The sequence below is a fragment of the Neovison vison genome, chromosome 11 (genome assembly GCF_020171115.1).
Source record: "Neovison vison isolate M4711 chromosome 11, ASM_NN_V1, whole genome shotgun sequence".
Lineage (NCBI taxonomy): Eukaryota > Metazoa > Chordata > Mammalia > Carnivora > Mustelidae > Neogale > Neogale vison.
The window spans coordinates 72088212-72105635 of NC_058101.1; the positions used below are offsets into that span (position 1 = coordinate 72088212).

General features: G+C 42.8%; 1 protein-coding gene across 2 annotated transcripts in view; it reads left to right on the forward strand.

The window, feature by feature from the left end:
* Positions 1 to 17424, forward strand: part of MAML3 (mastermind like transcriptional coactivator 3) — a 404886-nt gene that overhangs the window by 228184 nt on the left and 159278 nt on the right. For both annotated transcript variants that reach the window (XM_044268050.1, XM_044268051.1), the window contains exon 2: positions 9340 to 10887. In XM_044268050.1, the coding sequence (XP_044123985.1) occupies positions 9340 to 10887 (1548 nt within the window). The remainder of the gene's footprint in view (positions 1 to 9339; positions 10888 to 17424) is intronic.

Here is a 17424-nt window from a genome sequence, read left to right on the forward strand (position 1 = left end):
GAGCTTTCTACTGAAAGCTATGTAAGGAGATTTGAAAATCATATAAACTTGGCATTTGCGGAGAGAATAGTCTCAGTTTTTAACAAGTTAATAATAACAAGTTAATAACTGTTGAGGCACCAATTTGAACTACATGTATGAAGCTTGTGAAAAATGTTATAACTTCAGATATAAAAAGTACACAGGATTCGTGTGACTTGTGACGAAAATATAACTTATTCATTCCATTGAGAGAAAGCCAAGAGCCTGTGTGAACATTTATGTATTTGGAAGTATGGAGATTGGAGAGCTTGGGACTTAGTGTTTCTAAATGTCAAGGGCCTGACTGCCACTGCTGCTGATGTCTTATGATCCACTCTCAATACGCTGTACATTTAGTTGGTGCTTATTACACGTTCAAGAATAACTAAAGGATGGGGGCGCCTGGGTGGCTCAGTCCTTAAGCGTCTGCCTTCCGTTCAGGTCATGATCCAAGGGTCCTGGGATCGAGCCCCATGGCAGGCTTCCCTGCTCAGCCTGGAGTCTGGTGCTCCTTCTTCCTTTGCCTCTCCCCATTCGTGTTCTCTCTCTCTCTCTCAAATAAATAAATAAAATCATAAAAAAAAGAAGAAGAAGAAGTAGAAGAACTGAAGGATAAAAGCATACCTAAAAATCCAGACACACACACAAAAATTGCTTTTAAAAAGTACCTTACTCTGGCACCTCACAGCTAAAATTGGGTGAGCATCCGTGCTTCAAACACTGAAGAGAGGTACAATCACTCTCAGGTACACCTAAGACTACTTGGAAAAGGCATTTTAAATCTGATTCATAGGAGAAAGGAACAAGATCATGGTCACTTCTAAAAATAACCTCAAAGTCCCCCAGAATGTCCTGAATGGCCCTGTTCCCTTGAGCTGGGGACTGAGCAGTGCCCCAGCATTCCCTTGGGCATTTGTGGCTGAGGTTACAGATACCAACCAGGAGGGTGAGGCCCCTTTAAAGATGATTCGTTTCCCCCTGGGCATTTCAGAATGGGGATTTCTAACTGCCTGTGGCTGACATTCCCTCCAGAGACCCAATATTTTCCACTGATCAGATCCAAAGAAGTTGCATCCTAGGATGGTAACAAGTAGAGGTTTTTAACTCTTGGGTCTCAGGGAAATAACGTGTGTGTGTGTATGTGTATTTTTCATATGACTTTTATTATGTAGTAAATTTGTTTTCTTTCTAAAATAATGTTAGAAGTATGTAAGGCTGATGAGGTAGCCTTCAGGAGTTGTGATAAGATTTCTCTTTTTCTTTTTGTGTTGTTCTGCCCTTTACACAGATCTCCTTAAAAAAAAAAAAAAAAAAAAAGATACTCAACTTTTGTCAATACATGTCTGACGTGTTTACTTTCAGATGTGATCTTTGTTCTTAGGACCAAGTCCACCCCCCCCAGCGCTTGGTGCATGGGTACACAGCATGCCCTCCGTTCATTTGGATGAAAGCAAGAGGAAGTATATGTATAATGTGGAGAGAGAAAATGGTCCAGGATATTACTATGCTCTGAGAAACCTACAATGTAAAAAATAAACATTTTTACGAAAAGTCTTCTAGAAATCCTGCAGGTTTCTCCAGAATCCAGGGTCCTCTGAGGTTTGAACTAAAACAAGCGCAAGTGTTATTTCTTAGTCCTGTTTGTGAGCTGTCCCAGAGTATCACCAATTAACTCAGGAACATTTTATATGGACACTGGGTTTGTGTGTGTATGTATATTTTTTTAAAAATCACACCAACAACTTCATAATGTCAGAACTCCCAACAGAATTCTTATTCTAGATCAGAATTCCTAAAAACTAGGGATCCTGGACCAATTACCTCAGAGGAATCAGGGTTTTTATTAAATTTCTTTAGATACCCTGTGCCTCCAACCTGTGTCCCCCTCTGGGTCCCACCTTGAGCTACTAAATCAAAAACTGTGGAAATGGGACTTAGAATTCTGCATTTTTAACAGTTATCCAGGTTACTTTAGAGTTGGATAATGAATGGTCTAGAACCATGAACTTCTAAATAAACCTCAAAAAATCCTTTCTAAGGGTGCTTAAATCTGGAAGACAGTTGTGGTAGCTTTTTTGCACACTCTACATACTCTAATAATTAAAATATCTAACATATGAGTATTCTGGGTTACTCTTCAGATTTATTCATGTGTTCTTAAGCTTATTACCTACTGGTAGAATGGGAAGCATACCCGTATGAAAATTGATACAGTGAATCATCTTCTAGTTTGATTGGAGCTGATCAAAATGACCAAATGTGGTCTTTGAGCCTCTAAATTAGTTATAGCATCTGCAAACTGAAATTCCAATTCATCTTCAAGTCCTGGGAAATGGCTATATCTCTAATATGGTGAAGAAATTTCACTCATGGTGTTGGTTGGTGAGTGAAAATCACTTAAAGCCTTTGTATGGAAATTCAGAATTCAGATATGAAAATATCCAGCATTTTGAGTTGACATACTTGTCAAAACATCTGACTGTGGTAACGGCACACGATGTCAGTGGGTTTCAGTTTAAGTTTTCCTTTGCACGATTCTCTTCCTGTGCTTTCTGGTTCTCTATACAGGTTCCCAGAATCCTTAAGAGTTCTCAGAAATATTGAGGAGGGGACAGCTCACAAGCCCTTTCCAGCATCTTAAGGAACTAAAATAAACTGGACATTTACTCAATAGTCATGAAAACGCTAGGCAGGCCAACATTTTCAAGTGTGTACTTTGGGGGATAATTCCATAAATTCAGTGTGGTCATTTGAGAGAGAGCTTTAGCGGTCATTTCTATGTACAGTCGCATGAAGAAACAGGAAAGTTACAGGATGTGTATGAGAATGTCGTGCTCCTGACCCTGGACTTGTGGGAGGGGTTGTGCAGGGTTGACTGTAGAGAAGGTAATGTCTAAACTGAATTGGGAAGGACAAATAGATTTGGTCAGGTGAAGAAGTTGGATAAGAGGGTATGTAACCTGTGGAAAGTCCCAGAGAGACAGAGAATAAACACCGTATGTCCCGAGGACTGCAAATAATTACATGTAGCCAGAGATTTCGAGTTGATTGGCACTGGGGGCTGGGGACAGGTGGAAGGGAAGAAGTTTAGAGGTGTTAGTTAAGACAGGGGAGGTAAGTAAGCAGAGGTGAGGATCGAGTTGCGGAGGGCCTCTGTGCCGAATTTAGGTGACGCTGAAGACAGAAAAATGTCAGGTGAGGAATGGGTACAACCTGGTTCACACTTTATAAAGAAAATTTACAGGCTCAGTGCAGAGAATCGGTTTGGAGGGCAGCAAGCAAGGCTGGGGCAGAGAGAGTCATTCGGGAGCTGCTGCAGAAATCACGAGAAGTGTTGACGATCTGAACGAATGCAGTGACATTGGGGGTGGAAGATGAAAATAAAATTCTTAGATGATAAGAACAGATAGTTCTTGAGGTTTAATTGGGTGTGGGTGGTGGGGAGAGGATGGGATCGGGGATGATTCCTGAAAACAGTACGAGAGAGCGTTCTGATGATCAGCGTCAGAGTCCAGTGGCAGGGAGGGCGGCACAGCCAGGGTTTTCCATCCCAGGTGAGGGTGCGGTGTGGGCTCTGCAGTCAGGCCTGAGTCTGAATTTAAACCTGGGTTGAGCCCCCTTCCACTTTTCCCTACCGCCCCCCTACCCTGGCTCTGTCATTTTGTAATCTCGCATAATGTCACTATGCCTGAAGTTCCTTCTCCATAAGATAGTTATAATAAACCCTGCTTTTTACAAGCATTAGGAGTAGGAGACAGGAATCTGATGGCTTACCCCAATGGCTTTCATCTTAAAGGGCTTCATTATTAATAGTAGTGTCACTTACTTTACTCCCAGCTCCGCGACCCTGCCCAATATCCTACAAAATTAAGGATGAGGCAATATGAGGTTTTTGTTTTGTTTTATTCTGTTTATATTACTAGCGCTGCTAAAAGCCGAAAGGCAGAAAGACTCTCTTTTCCATGGATATGCTGGCCCAGGGGACCCCTAAGAAACCCCTCTGTGTCAGCAGATGCCTGGTAACCCTAGCTAGAGAACCCATCCCTGTTGTGGGTATTATCTACCTCTCCCCATTCCACCTTCTCCAAAACACTGACCTTTTCCCCATTGAGGCGGAAGACCAGCACATGACCTGCCCCCAAGGTTTCATAGGAGGATAAAACATCATCCTGGGTGAAAGTGCTTTATAACCCCAAAGGCAAAAAGCTATTCTTATTACTGCTGCGAGTGTCCTATCAGCCCTCCCGAACCGTTCTCCCTCCGCCTCCCAATTTCTTTCTGTGTCTCTCAGTTCCTCTCTCCCCCTATCTCCATCCCCCCTTTCTGTCTGTCTGTCTCTGTCTCCCACACGCACATACACGCACATGACGGTTTCACAGAAACACATGCTATGAAGCCACGCTGTAGATAAGAGACTTATGCTGAAGCCATTCTGGAGGAGAACTTGTTTCCATTGGAGGAACTGACACGTGACAGCAGTCCATATTGTCACAGGCATGGGATGCACAGCGTATTTCAGGCCCTGGCGCCATAGCCTCCCTTCATGGGAGAAAACATTTACACGTAATAATAGTAATACAGGAACAAGGGAGCTGATGCTCAAGAAAGAGTTTCTGTGATTCTTCCACAGGGGCACAAATCACACTAAGAAGCTTCCAGCTTTGTAAGGCGGAAGGGCCAGGACTTCCACAAGAGGAAGCCATTTGGGACGAGACTCTTACCTGAGTTTGTGGGTGGTCAGGGCTCACCAGGATACCCCTCTCTTCAGTCAGCCGTCCTGCTCACTGAGCAGAGCTCTCGAGAGTTCCTCGGCCTTCTCAAGCTCACAGGTTCTGTCTACCCTTGCCGATTCGCCTTCTGTTTTCCAAGAGGGACATGAGAGACTTCGACTCACAGACCAGCCTCCTGTAGAGCAGACGATGATGAGACAGACAGTAGGGATGCTAAGATTGCTCTAACTATTTTGGACACAGCTAGACAAAACATAAAACCACAACATAGCATATTTGATGACGTCTTTCTTATATTTCCAAATGTTGTATGTCAGGATACTGGCTCAAGGAGCCAGCAGTGGAGAATGCGAGGCCCTCAAGGGGAAGGAAATACTCAGCAGCTCCATTCAGGTCACATGCTGAAAATGCATTCAATTTGAACCTCCACGACCTAGTGCTACTCTACAATCTAGAACACGAATGCATTAGAGCTCAGACTTAAGTTTGAACGGCAAATTTCATTTTTGTTGTCCATATTAAACAAACAAACAAACAAAACTACACCAGATGCTTGGAAAATGTGAGGATTTTTGCCAGCTAAAGAAGGAACAGAAATATCATCCTTCTACCTATTTGTAGTTTGAAGGTTCAGGAAGTAATTGATCTCACTTGCAGTTGGAACTACCGGTATCACCGAATTTTAAAAGATAATAATAGCTAAGGCTTACCGTGGGGGCTTACCAGGTACCAGGCATGAAGCTAAGTGTTGTCCCTATTACTGCATTTAAGTTCGTTCTTGCACTAACTCTACAAGCTAGACATTATTAACCCACTTTTCAGATGAGGAAAACAAAATGGAGGAGAAGTGAAGTAAGTTTTCCAGGTTCCATTCATTCAAAAGACAGTGACTGACTATCAACTCTGCACTACTGGGGACCCAGTAGTGAACAAAACAGAAAAATCCCTTCTCTCATGTAACTCACTTTCTAATGGAGGGGATCATAGCTAACATGTACTAAGTACCAGACAACATTTATATGTATTAATTCTTAGTTGGGGGGGCAGGGGGTGGTCTCGGGTTTGACCCCAGGCATTGTAACTACAGAGCCAGGGCTCCTGTTTCTTTCTGTATTACTGCCCAGTATGCCTCACCCAGGTAGGCTCCCTCAGCTGGGAAGAGGTGAAACTTGGGCTCTCCAGCCAGACCTGTCCTTCAGCATGGTCTCAGGCACCATCTTTTACAGAGAAACAAACAGACCACTTGTCTTTATTTCCCCATCCTGCCCCATCTATTTAATAGCCAAAAACAGAATCATGGACCTGAAATTTCTAAAATAAAGTCAGGTTCATTTTTAAAATATATTTTTTTCAACATCGCTTCAGATGGTGCCAAGAGCCCCAAATCTTCATTTCTTTAGGGCCTGAAGCTGTGATATTTGAACTTGCTGCTGTGCACTGGAGCTACATTCAGGTATCTGCCATACTTGTGTTCAGAACTACAGTTCCCAGGGCTGTTCAATAAATAACAAAATTTTCTAGCAGTTTCCACTTCATACGATGGATCAATCCGGTATCTTCTTTGAAGTCAAATGCCATTGTGTCCTGGTGAGGCCCTTGTTTTTAGCAAGGCTGGGGTTCTACCAAGTGACTGCACACAGTGTTTGGTGTTGTGATTAAAAATATAAGATTGAGGAGCAAGCATGAGACTGGATTTTTACTCAAGGACTTTTTCTGTTGACTTTGGAAGTGGAATTCTCTACTTATGAGAGAACAGCAATAAAGTGGCCCTGCGTAGAATCCCCCACATCCATCTGCAGATTGGTTTTATTATAGGTAGGGCTCCTTGAGAGCTTTGGCAGTTCCACGTGTGAGCGCTGAAGAACAGGGTCCAGGGGAATTCAGCTCCTCTCTTCCTCTGCTTCTGTGGTGCACTGTGCCCTTTGCAGGAATAGGAGAGTGCCCACGTGGACGACTGCTCTACCTCTTCTCTGCTCCCCGTGTCCTCCTGCCTTCCGCCTTCCACTCTGTGAAGTTACTAACCGCCCCCCCCGCCCCCCTAACCTGAGTTAGTCTTCTTTGGTCATTCGGCAGGCACTCCCTCAGTACCTACCCTATGCCAAGCTCTTTGACCGGAGCCCCACACACTGACCCCTCGCCGGCAGAAAGGAAGGGGGCAGGTTCATAGTTAATAAATCCATAGAGTTAACAAGAGTTTCTTAACTGGACTTATCTGAGAAGTCCAGTTATGTGGACACAACATGCCAGGGTTCTCCACATTAGAGTTCCCATTACCAGTGAACCTCAGTTCCTGGGTCGTAGTTAAGTTCAGTGGTGAACATTCCCACAGAACAGGAAAGCAAAGGCACCACAACCTGCGGACTCCTGCTGCGCAAGTTCCCCACCGGGGAGGTCTGGGTCTGCTTTGACCTGCTAGTTTTTGAGCAAAAACTCTCTTGTAGCCTCAGGGATCTGCCCAAAAGGCTGGGTGGTGGGACTTTGCCTGAGCTAGAGGAGCATCACACAGCTTCATCCATCACAGGTCATGCGCACTGGGGCCCTCTATTTGATTGCACATTTATTGCTAGCAATCTATGCAAACATGAGCTTTCCTATAAATAAGCCGGATGCACATGTGCACATGTACACACACACACACACACACAAAGTCAGGTATTCCTCATGGTCAGTGGAGCTGCCTCCTGCTCTGATTACAACTCACCTCTTTCAACTCCTGAATTAGACAATAGAATTAATCATTCAGTTTGCCATTATTTATTAACTACTGCTATGAACCCAAACACTAGATGGGGCCCCCATGGATACGCAGTAAGCAAGTCAGTCAGAGCCTTCTTGGAGCTCACTAAAGAGACACCCAAGAAACTGCCCCAAAGAATGGTAGGAGCTCTAAATGGGGAAGTGGAGTGTGCTGGAAAAACTTATTCCAGGATATCCAACCCAGTGTAGGCGGGTCAAAGAAGGTACCTGATGTAGCTGAAGTGGGGAAAGGATATAAGAAGTTTTCCTAGAGGAAGAGAAGTCTACGATACAATCTGAAGGATGGTTAGCTGCTAACCCAAGGGAGGGGAGAAGTTTGTTCCAAGAAAAGAAACAACATGGACAATGCCCTGGAGGTGGGAGGAAGCTTGGCACATCTAAGAAACTGAAAAACTTTCAAGGGAGTTGATAGAAAATGTTTGGCAGGGAACAAGGAGGTAACGCTGAACAGAGAAGCAGAAACCAGGTGAAGCAGGCTCAGATTGGATTTCAAACCAAAGGCAATGGAAACCATTACAGAGCTATAAACAGGAAAAGCTATATATTTCTTGAAACAGGAAAAGCTGGCCACATAGAGAATAGATTGTTGGAGAGCAAAGCAACGGATACAGGAACAGATGAAAGAATAATGGAGGATGAATGGAGGCAAGGCAAGGAGGCCAGTTAGAAGTACTGCAACAATCTAGCCAGATAAAATGGTATCCTGGCCTCGGATAGTGGCAGTGAGGTTGGAGTTGAGTGGGCATATTAGAGGGATATGTTAGATGTGGAATCCATAGGATCTGGTGATATGGTGATGGGAGACATTTTGAGAGGAAAGCTCAGGTTTCCGGTTCGGGGAAGTGAGTAGATACTGAGTAGGGAACTGGGTGGATGCTGAGATGGGGAGCATGGTTGAGGATCATGTTTGATAATGAGCTTACTGTTGAGACATGCTGAGTTTTACATGCCTATGAAACAACCAGGAAGAGGATGCTGAGGTAGTAGACCTCCACATGGAAGACTGGACTGGGTACATTGTTAACAGGACCATCAGCCTAGAGAGGATGGTTGAAGCTGTTGAACTGGCCGTAATCACATAGGCAAGCATGTAGAGTGGGCACGAACAAAAGCTGACAAGCAAACAATGAGGAATTCCATCATTTAGAAAGAACGAAGACCACACATGCCCCTGAGAAAGAGCAGACAGGGAGAAAAAAGGAAATCCAGGAATATGTGATAGCATGGAAAACAATGAAAGCATGCTTTTAGAGCAGAGCAGGCTGCATCACGAGGTGCTGGGCGGTCAAGTAAATAAGAACTGAAGAGAAGTTGTGGGTTATGTCAACCGTTAGTCTTCATTTCTGCACTATTAAGTAAACGTTAAATTCCATATGCTTAGAGGATTTTTAGTGTTTTTTAAAATATTGTTGATTTAATTCCTTGATGTCTTCAGTTAAGAGGTGAGAAAAGTTACGATAGGAATTAACATCTTTCTCAAGTATAACACATTTGGGGACAAGTCTCACATTTTGTGTTGCTTTAGAAAATAATAATGGATGATTCTCAGCTGTTAAGAGAAGTACTGCTTTTAACTCTCTCTTTTCCTTTGTTCCCCACCCTCCAATCTTTATTTTGTTTTCTATCTCTTAGCCTCATGAGCTCTTCTTTTGGATAAAACCTTTTCCCACAGAGTTTGAAGCCTGGCCACTCTTGAAATTAGACGTAGAACTTCTTTCCCATGTGTGATAAAGCATTTAAAAGTTAGTTCACAGCAGTCATGCATCACCTTGCTCAAATAGTGAATGATGACTTGGAGATTTACGCACCCTCTTTCCTTTTTCTTTCCCAGCTCCAGGAGACTGTGAAAAGGAAGTTGGAAGGAGCCCGATCACCACTTAATGGAGACCAGCAGAATGGTGCTTGCGATGGGAGTTTTTCTCCAACGAGCAAGAGAATACGAAAGGACATTCCTACAGGAATGGAAACCATCAACATGCCACTGCCTGCAGCTTCTCCTCTTCACCAACTTGACCTGAAGCCTTCTTTGCCCTTGCAGAATAGTGGAACTCACACTCCTGGGCTTCTAGAAGATCTAAGTAAGAATGGTAGGCTTCCAGAGATCAAACTTCCGGTCAACGGTTGCAGTGACCTGGAGGACAGCTTCACCATCCTGCAGGGCAAGGACCTCAAACAAGAGCCTCTAGATGACCCTACTTGCATAGACACATCAGAAACATCTCTTTCAAATCAGAACAAGCTATTCTCAGACATTAACCTGAATGATCAGGAGTGGCAAGAGTTAATCGATGAGTTGGCCAACACTGTTCCCGAAGATGACATACAGGACCTGTTCAACGAAGACTTTGAGGAGAAAAAGGAGGCCGAATTCTCACAGCCGGCAACGGAGACCCCTCTCTCCCAGGAGAGTGCCAGCGTGAAGAGCGACCCCTCTCACTCTCCTTTTGCACATGTCTCCATGGGCTCTCCGCAGGCGAGGCCCTCCTCTTCGGGCCCTCCCTTTTCTACCGTCTCCACGGCCACGAGTTTACCTTCTGTGGCCAGCACTCCCGCAGCTCCAAACCCTGCCAGCTCACCAGCAAACTGCGCTGTCCCATCCCCTCAGACCCCGAACCAAGCCCACACTCCAGGCCAAGCCCCACCGCGGCCTGGGAACGGTTATCTCCTTAATCCCGTAGCAGTGCCCGTGGCCGGTCCCGCAGCAGGCCCCGTGGCTGTGGCTAGCTCCGACCTGTCCCCTGCGGAGCAGCTCAAGCAGATGGCCGTGCAGCAGCAACAGAGGGCCAAACTCATGCAACAGAAGCAGCAGCAGCAGCAGCAGCAGCAGCAACAACACTCAAACCAGACTTCCAGTTGGTCTCCCTTAGGGCCCCCGTCCAGCCCCTACGGAGCAGCTTTTGCTGCGGAAAAACCAAATAGCCCAATGATGTACCCCCAAGCCTTTAACAACCAAAACCCCATAGTGCCTCCCATGGCCAACAACCTGCAGAAGACGACAATGAATAACTACCTCCCGCAGAACCACATGAATATGATCAATCAGCAGCCAAATAACTTGGGTACCAACTCCTTAAGCAAACAGCACAATATTCTTACCTACGGCAACACTAAGCCTCTGACCCATTTTAATGCAGACTTGAGTCAGAGGATGACCCCCCCGATGGCCAACCCCAACAAAAACACTTTGATGCCCTACATCCAGCAGCAGCCGCCCCCACCGCCCCCGCCACAGCAGCCGCCACCCCCGCCCCCGCCGCCCCCACAGCTCCAGGCTCCCCGGGCGCACCTAAGCGAGGAGCAGAAGCGCATGCTTCTCATGAAGCAGAAAGGAGTGATGACTCAGCCCATGGCTTACGCCGCGCTTGCATCCCACGGTCAGGTAGGTGTGAAAGTGAGCGGCACCTTGAGCAGCGCCGGTGGTGCATTTCAGACCCGGGTTGGGGGACTCTGCGCGCTCCGGTGGCTGCGCCTTTCCTTACCTGCGTGCAGAATCCTTCCTGTGCAACCTCTTGGCCTTGACCAGGCTTAGGTTTTGGTTTGGGTTTGGTTCGGTTTTGTTTCTCCCTTTCTCCTAAGAGATGGAAAAGGTTGGTATCATAGACTTTCCTGTCTTTGAATGTCTGGGAGTCAAACTTCTATTATTGCTGCTGGCAGATAAAAATGCAGAAATGACGATCAAGTTCTCGCTAGAGAGAGGCAGGCCATAGAGGTCACAGGGTAAAACGTGCTGCTCCTTCTGTGGCTTCTCTCCCAGGTCATAGAGGCTTAACCTCAGGGTGGGAGCCAGAGTGGAGCGTTTAGGGATCTCGCAGCAGTTTCATAAGGTCCTAAACCACCTCCGCCTCATCTGACTGAATTGTGAATAATGGAGCCGTGGATTATTGATGGTTAAATGTGGGAGCGTTGTCTGTAGTTTCAAAGTGGAGGATAGATTTCTGTAGGACCATTCCGCCCTTAAGCATTGGCTGCGGGACTAGCACAATTAGAAGTTGTTTCAACGTGGCGTGACTAGGGAGTGCAATAAAGCCTTCCCCATGCATTCAGCTCTCATTCAGGAAAAGTTGATGGTGGATCTATCTTAGTGCTGGATCAACATAAATTCTCCTCTGTCCCGCTGTCTTTCTTCAGGACATCCTCGTTTAGGGATGTAAGGCCCTCAGTGATCTATGGGGAAAATGAGCGGCAACCTGTTGGGGTGTGAATCCTTACTGACAAGCATTCAGTCCCCTCATTCTCCCCCCACCCCCAGCAAGCTGCTTATCTGCCTTGCAGGAGTGGGGAAAGGCACTGTTCTGCCTTTTCTCCAAACATGGGTGAATTGACCAGAGAGCCACCCTTTCATTACCAGTGGCTGTGTTGTGCCTCAGCCCTCTCAGGAGTCTGACATTTGCGTGGTAGGTTGGGGATTTTGCAGAAAATTCTTTGCTGTAAGGGCTTTCACGTGCAAACAGGTTCTAACTAGTGCAGGGGTGTGTGTCCACAGATGATGCATTAGAAGCCCTGGGAAGTACTACGGGCTGATCTTAGATCACTGTTTGCATCTCCTGGTTCAGTTCCGCCACCCCGCCCTACCCCACCCCCAGAGCTTGATGGGGGCTGTAGAGCAGGAGGTGGTGTTGGCCTGCAGAGACAGGCCTGGGCTCTGTGGCTTGATTCTTGTCCTTCACAGCCTTCTAAGCCCCAAACCTCACAGTGGTGTCCTGTCTTCACATGCCAGCCAGCTCCAAAGAAATTCTGTCTGGAGGAATAAAAATATAGCTTGGTTTATACCAGCTGTAATCAGTAGCTTGGTAGAAAAACAGCACTGAAATGGGAGCTTTTATGTTTTATCTTGGTTTCATTTAAAAAAAAAAAAAGCACCATTGGAAAATGCAACATTTTATACACTTCAATATTAAGTTTCGAAGGAGGCAAAAATACAGGCAACACACAGGGATGTTTGTTGTAGCCCAGACACGTCAGGGCTTTATGAGATCACAAGCTGTCGGAATGGTCTGTTGGTAATCTGAATACAAATTGTGCTGCTACATTTGCTGTTTTTACCGTGAAGTATTTCCTCCGAGCCAGACCAAAGATGATTAATTCCAACTCACAGACTCTGCAGACGTGCGGGTGCAGTGTGAACCCGTCCTCACTCCCCACCCTCACTAAATGTCTTTTGAAATTTGCTAACTTGGGACAAAGTTCTTGTCTTTGCTGGAACATGAATTTTAAAGGTACTCATTTCAGGTCCTTTTGCTTGCCTAACTACGAGTAACCGAAGCCCTGAGCTGCAGAGGTCATGTTTTGAAAGGACTCAGTCAAGTGTAGAAACAAAAGTGATGGTTTTCTGGATTAAATCTCTGGGCGCCTCCTCTTTTCCTTCCATCTCACGAGGTACTTTCAGGGTGGACAGAATCTGCCTTTTGGAGGCCTTATTAGAATAATCACTTCTTAACCTCAAAAAGAACCATCAAGCAAAAGCACACTTTTTAATGAAATATTAACTCACCACTGTTTGAAACAAGCTTCAAAATACATATATAAACATGTGAATATCTTTCTGCAAACATCCCATTTATTTCATGCTTTCACCTGATTGTGGAGCAGTATTTACATAGCTCTCAGAATAGTTAATTACACTATATGCGAGTACATTGCACAAATACGAGCTCAAATTACAGGCAAGATAGAAAATATAATTATACATAGGTGTAGTTCAAATTTGTTTTCTGCTGTTGCTAGTGAAAATTCACTTTACTCTTTGTTGGCCACGAGGACCATGATCAACACTTAGTTTTAATGAATGACTTGAATACCAAAGCCAATAATACGGAAACATTTATTTCAAAGTGATTATCTTATACAGAAGTTTATTTGATGGGGATGTTTGCAGACAATGACATTTCTCTCAGAAGATGCCATTTCTCACTTACCTGGATATTTTCTTAAGGAGGGGACCAAAAGCTAGAAACAAAAAAAGGCTTATTTCAAAATTTCAAGTATGTTTTGTCGAGTAATGCAACTACTCAGAATTTACATCTTATTCCTTATAATTAGAAAATTAAACAAAGATTTATGTACAAAGATTATGCTTATGGTAATGAGAAACGGGAACCAAAATAAATATTTTGGAAAAATAGATAATGTACACAAAAATCATGATATTAATAAGTGATTAATCACATAGAAATGCTCATAAGGTGAGCAAAATAATCAGATCATACCATAGCTTGTATGTTACAGTCCAGGTTGTATTTTTTGATATGTGTAGAAAAATATTGAATAACTAAAATATTAGGAGTGGTATTTTGGGTTGGTAAAATTGTGATTATTATCTTCTTCTTACACTTTACTGAATTTTCTAAATTTTCTATCATGTATGTATGTTAATTCTACCATCAGGAAAAATACCTTTTTTTTTTTTTTTTTTTTTAGGAAAAAGAATTCTTAATGTTTTAAGCAAAAAAACATTTTAAGGGGCACCTGGGTGGCTCAGTGGGTTAAGCCTCTGCCTTTGGCTCAGGTAATGATCTCAGGGTCCTGGGTTCAAGCCCTGCATGGGGCTCTCTGCTCAGCAGGGAGCCTGCTTCCCACCCCCACCCCTGCCTGCTTCTCTGTCTACTCGTGATCTCTTCAAATAAATAAATAAAATCTTAAAAAAAAAGAAACATTTTAAGCAAAGAAAATTCCCTGGTTTTTTTTATGCTCCACTAATTCTTTTTTAAAGATCCTTATTTATCCACTTTGTCAGTTGGATTGAGGTGATGCCGTTATTTTCTATTAATTTGCGTATATTATTTGTAAATTCCTCCCTGCTTCTAGAGATAGTTATAAAACCCACTCTGCACACTCACTCTCTTTTTCTTTCTCTCTCCACATCCTCTTTTACTTCTTTTCTTAATTCCCATCAAATTTCAGCTAAAACAGTGACAGTGAAGCAATCAATAAAATTTCCACCAGTACAAGCTTCAGAATCTTCTCTGGGTTATGTTCTTATATTATTTCTTTGATCTTTTTCTTCTTTCCATTTTCTTCTTTCTTTCTTTTCACTCTCTGGAACTTCATCATATACTGGGCTTTTTTGATTTCTCTTTAATTTTTAAAATTTGTGTTTCTGAATTGAAATAACCAGAACTTACTTTGGTCATGTCTATCTATTATCTTTTTCTAATCTCATTTCTCAAAGACAGGATCTCTGTTTCTCTCTCTTTCTCTCCTTCCCACTGCCTCTGTATGTCTCTCTCTCTGTTTTTGCTGTTTTTTCATGGTACCTAACACTGTGTCTTCAACATAACCGTGTTTAATAAATCATTAAACATGGCAATTATCAAAGTTCAAGCCAAAAATATGTTTACTTGATGATCAGCTCCAGTGGAGAGAGCATTAGCAAAAATAACACAGAGCTGTTTTTGAGATCAAATAGAAGAACCGGAAAGACAGGTCTAAAAAGAATCCTTTGATAGGAGGTGGTTATCTTGAACCAATAGAACAACAATGAGATTGCTGGGACAGCAAACCCAGTCTCTGTGTCTGACAAACAAAAAAAACAATGGAGCAACCATGAAAGAAGTAAACCAAAAGCAAATGACTGCTTGCTGGTCAAAGAAGGTGACAGGGATACCCGAAGCCCAGAAATAATTCCTGTATGGAATAGTGGAAAGCGAATAATTTCCAAAATGTGATGTCGATTTTTAGTAGTTCCTCTCTTAGGACTAGATAGATTATAGACTACTGTGCTGCTTTATTCTTTACATGTGTGTTTGCTCTGTGTGGCTGTGTATATCACAGTGAAGCACGTATGCTCATACTTTGTAGAATATTTTCCCCTTTCAATTTTATTTTACCGAAATATGTTGGGTACCATGTGAGGTGTATTATTTTGAGCTTTTTAGCCATAAAATTTCCACAAAAAGAACAGAGCTATGGTATTCATAGTCATCCTGGAAATCTCTTTAAAGATACATTTTCCTTAACTTTAAAAACCTGGAGCCCCTTTGTTAGTTTCTTTAAAATATATTTATTTTATTCAAATAATAAATGACATAGTTTTGAAAATTAAGTAATACTGCAAAGCTTCTGAGGAGAAACAGCAGTCCACTGCTTCATGCCCTCCGTTCTTACATTGTTTTCTCTTATTTATCTCCCTCAACTGCTGGGTTCTCAATTTGTCAGTGATTTGATTCTGTAGAAGAGGATTTAACCTGCTTATACTACCTCCTCACAAACATAACCCCCCACACAGAGTCTCTTTCTCTTCCCTAAACTCTCAGTATAACTAGATATATCACAGATTATGATTTTAAAGTATTCCCTATTTGCATGAGTGGCTTTTGCATATCACATCGCAGCGTCATTATGTAGTATACTATGATTATAGTTCCTTTCCTATACAACTTTTTGTTTTTCTTAGAATTAGTAATAGCCTCTTTTTTTTTTAAATTGGTGCTGTCCTTACACCTACCTTCAATCCATCCTCAGACTTGTCCGACTCTGTAAAACTCGAGATATGATCAAACATCAAATAATCTATTTTTCTTTTATTTTCTTCCCTATTTTTTTCTCTCTCCCTCTTCTCTTCTCTCTTTCTCTTCCTTGATCTTTCTTTCTTTCCCTCACTTGTTTCCCCTGAAGGTTTATATCCTCTTGCTCCAGTCTTCTTCTACCTGTGGTTTTCTTGGTCTGCTACTTAAGTGAAATACTGCAACCGCCCCGCACTATTATTCATGGAATGTTTCACTCCTCTCCACGTCGCATTACCTGTTTTCTCGATCCCTCTCCCCCTCTTTCTTGGCTTAGTCCCTCAAATTGCTAAAGCACATCCTCAGAGCTTCTTCAGAAAAGATGCTCAAGAGATTGTTTTTTAATAAAAGCTATTTTTGAAGATAACTTTATCCTCACATGTTATTGAGAGTCTGCCAGATGTAGAATTATAGTTAAGAAACTTTCAGTCAGGGGGCGCCTGGGTGGCTCAGTGGGTTAAAGCCTCTGCCTTTGGCTTGGGTCATGATCCCAGGGTCCTGGAATCGAGCCCCGCATCAGGCTTTCTGCTCAGCAGGGATCCTGCTTCCTCCTCTCCCTCTGCCTGCCTCTCTGCCTACTTGTCATCTCTGTCTGTCAAATAAATAAATAAAATCTTAAAAAAAAAAAAAAAGAAAGAAACATTCAGTCAGAATTTCAAAGACATTTCTTCAAGATCCTGTGACTTATCATACTATTAAAAAATCTAGTGAAATTTGGATTCTTCTACTATGTGTGTGACCATTTTTTTTTTCCCTGACTCTGAGAGCTTTTCAAATCTCTGTATTCCTGAAATTTCGTAATGATACGCCTCAATGTAACCATTTTTCATTCACTGTGTCTCTGTGCTTGGTACTATGAGCTTTTTCTTTAAAAATCTGGAAGAATATCCTAGAGATATGTTCTTGTGTTATTTCTTTGATTATTTCTCCCTTCCTTTTTCTCTATGTTTAACTTTCTGGAAATTCTATTCATCATATATTGGACATCCTGGATTATTCTCTAATTTTCATATCTTTTCAACTTTTTATATCTTTGTCCTTTTGTTCTATGTTCTGTAGGATTCCTTAACTTTATTCTCCAACTCGAAAATTAAAATATTTCATTTTATTTCACATTTCAAATTTCCAGAAGTTCTTTCTTGTTCTCTGATTTACCCTTTTTGATCTAAGGTTATTATCATTTAAATCAAATTCATTAAATTAAGTAAGTTTTCTCATGCTCTCTGCTTTGTCTCTTTCTCACAGGCACCCTTTCCCCATATGCTCATTTGATTTTTCTTTCTTTCATGTTAGAAGCTTTTCTCAAATGTCTAATTATTTTAAGAATGAGATATCATATAGCTAATTAGTTGCTCTCCAGGCTTACACAGGGCTTGTCATATGTGGGGCTTTGCTATAGCGGGATTGGGCTAGAA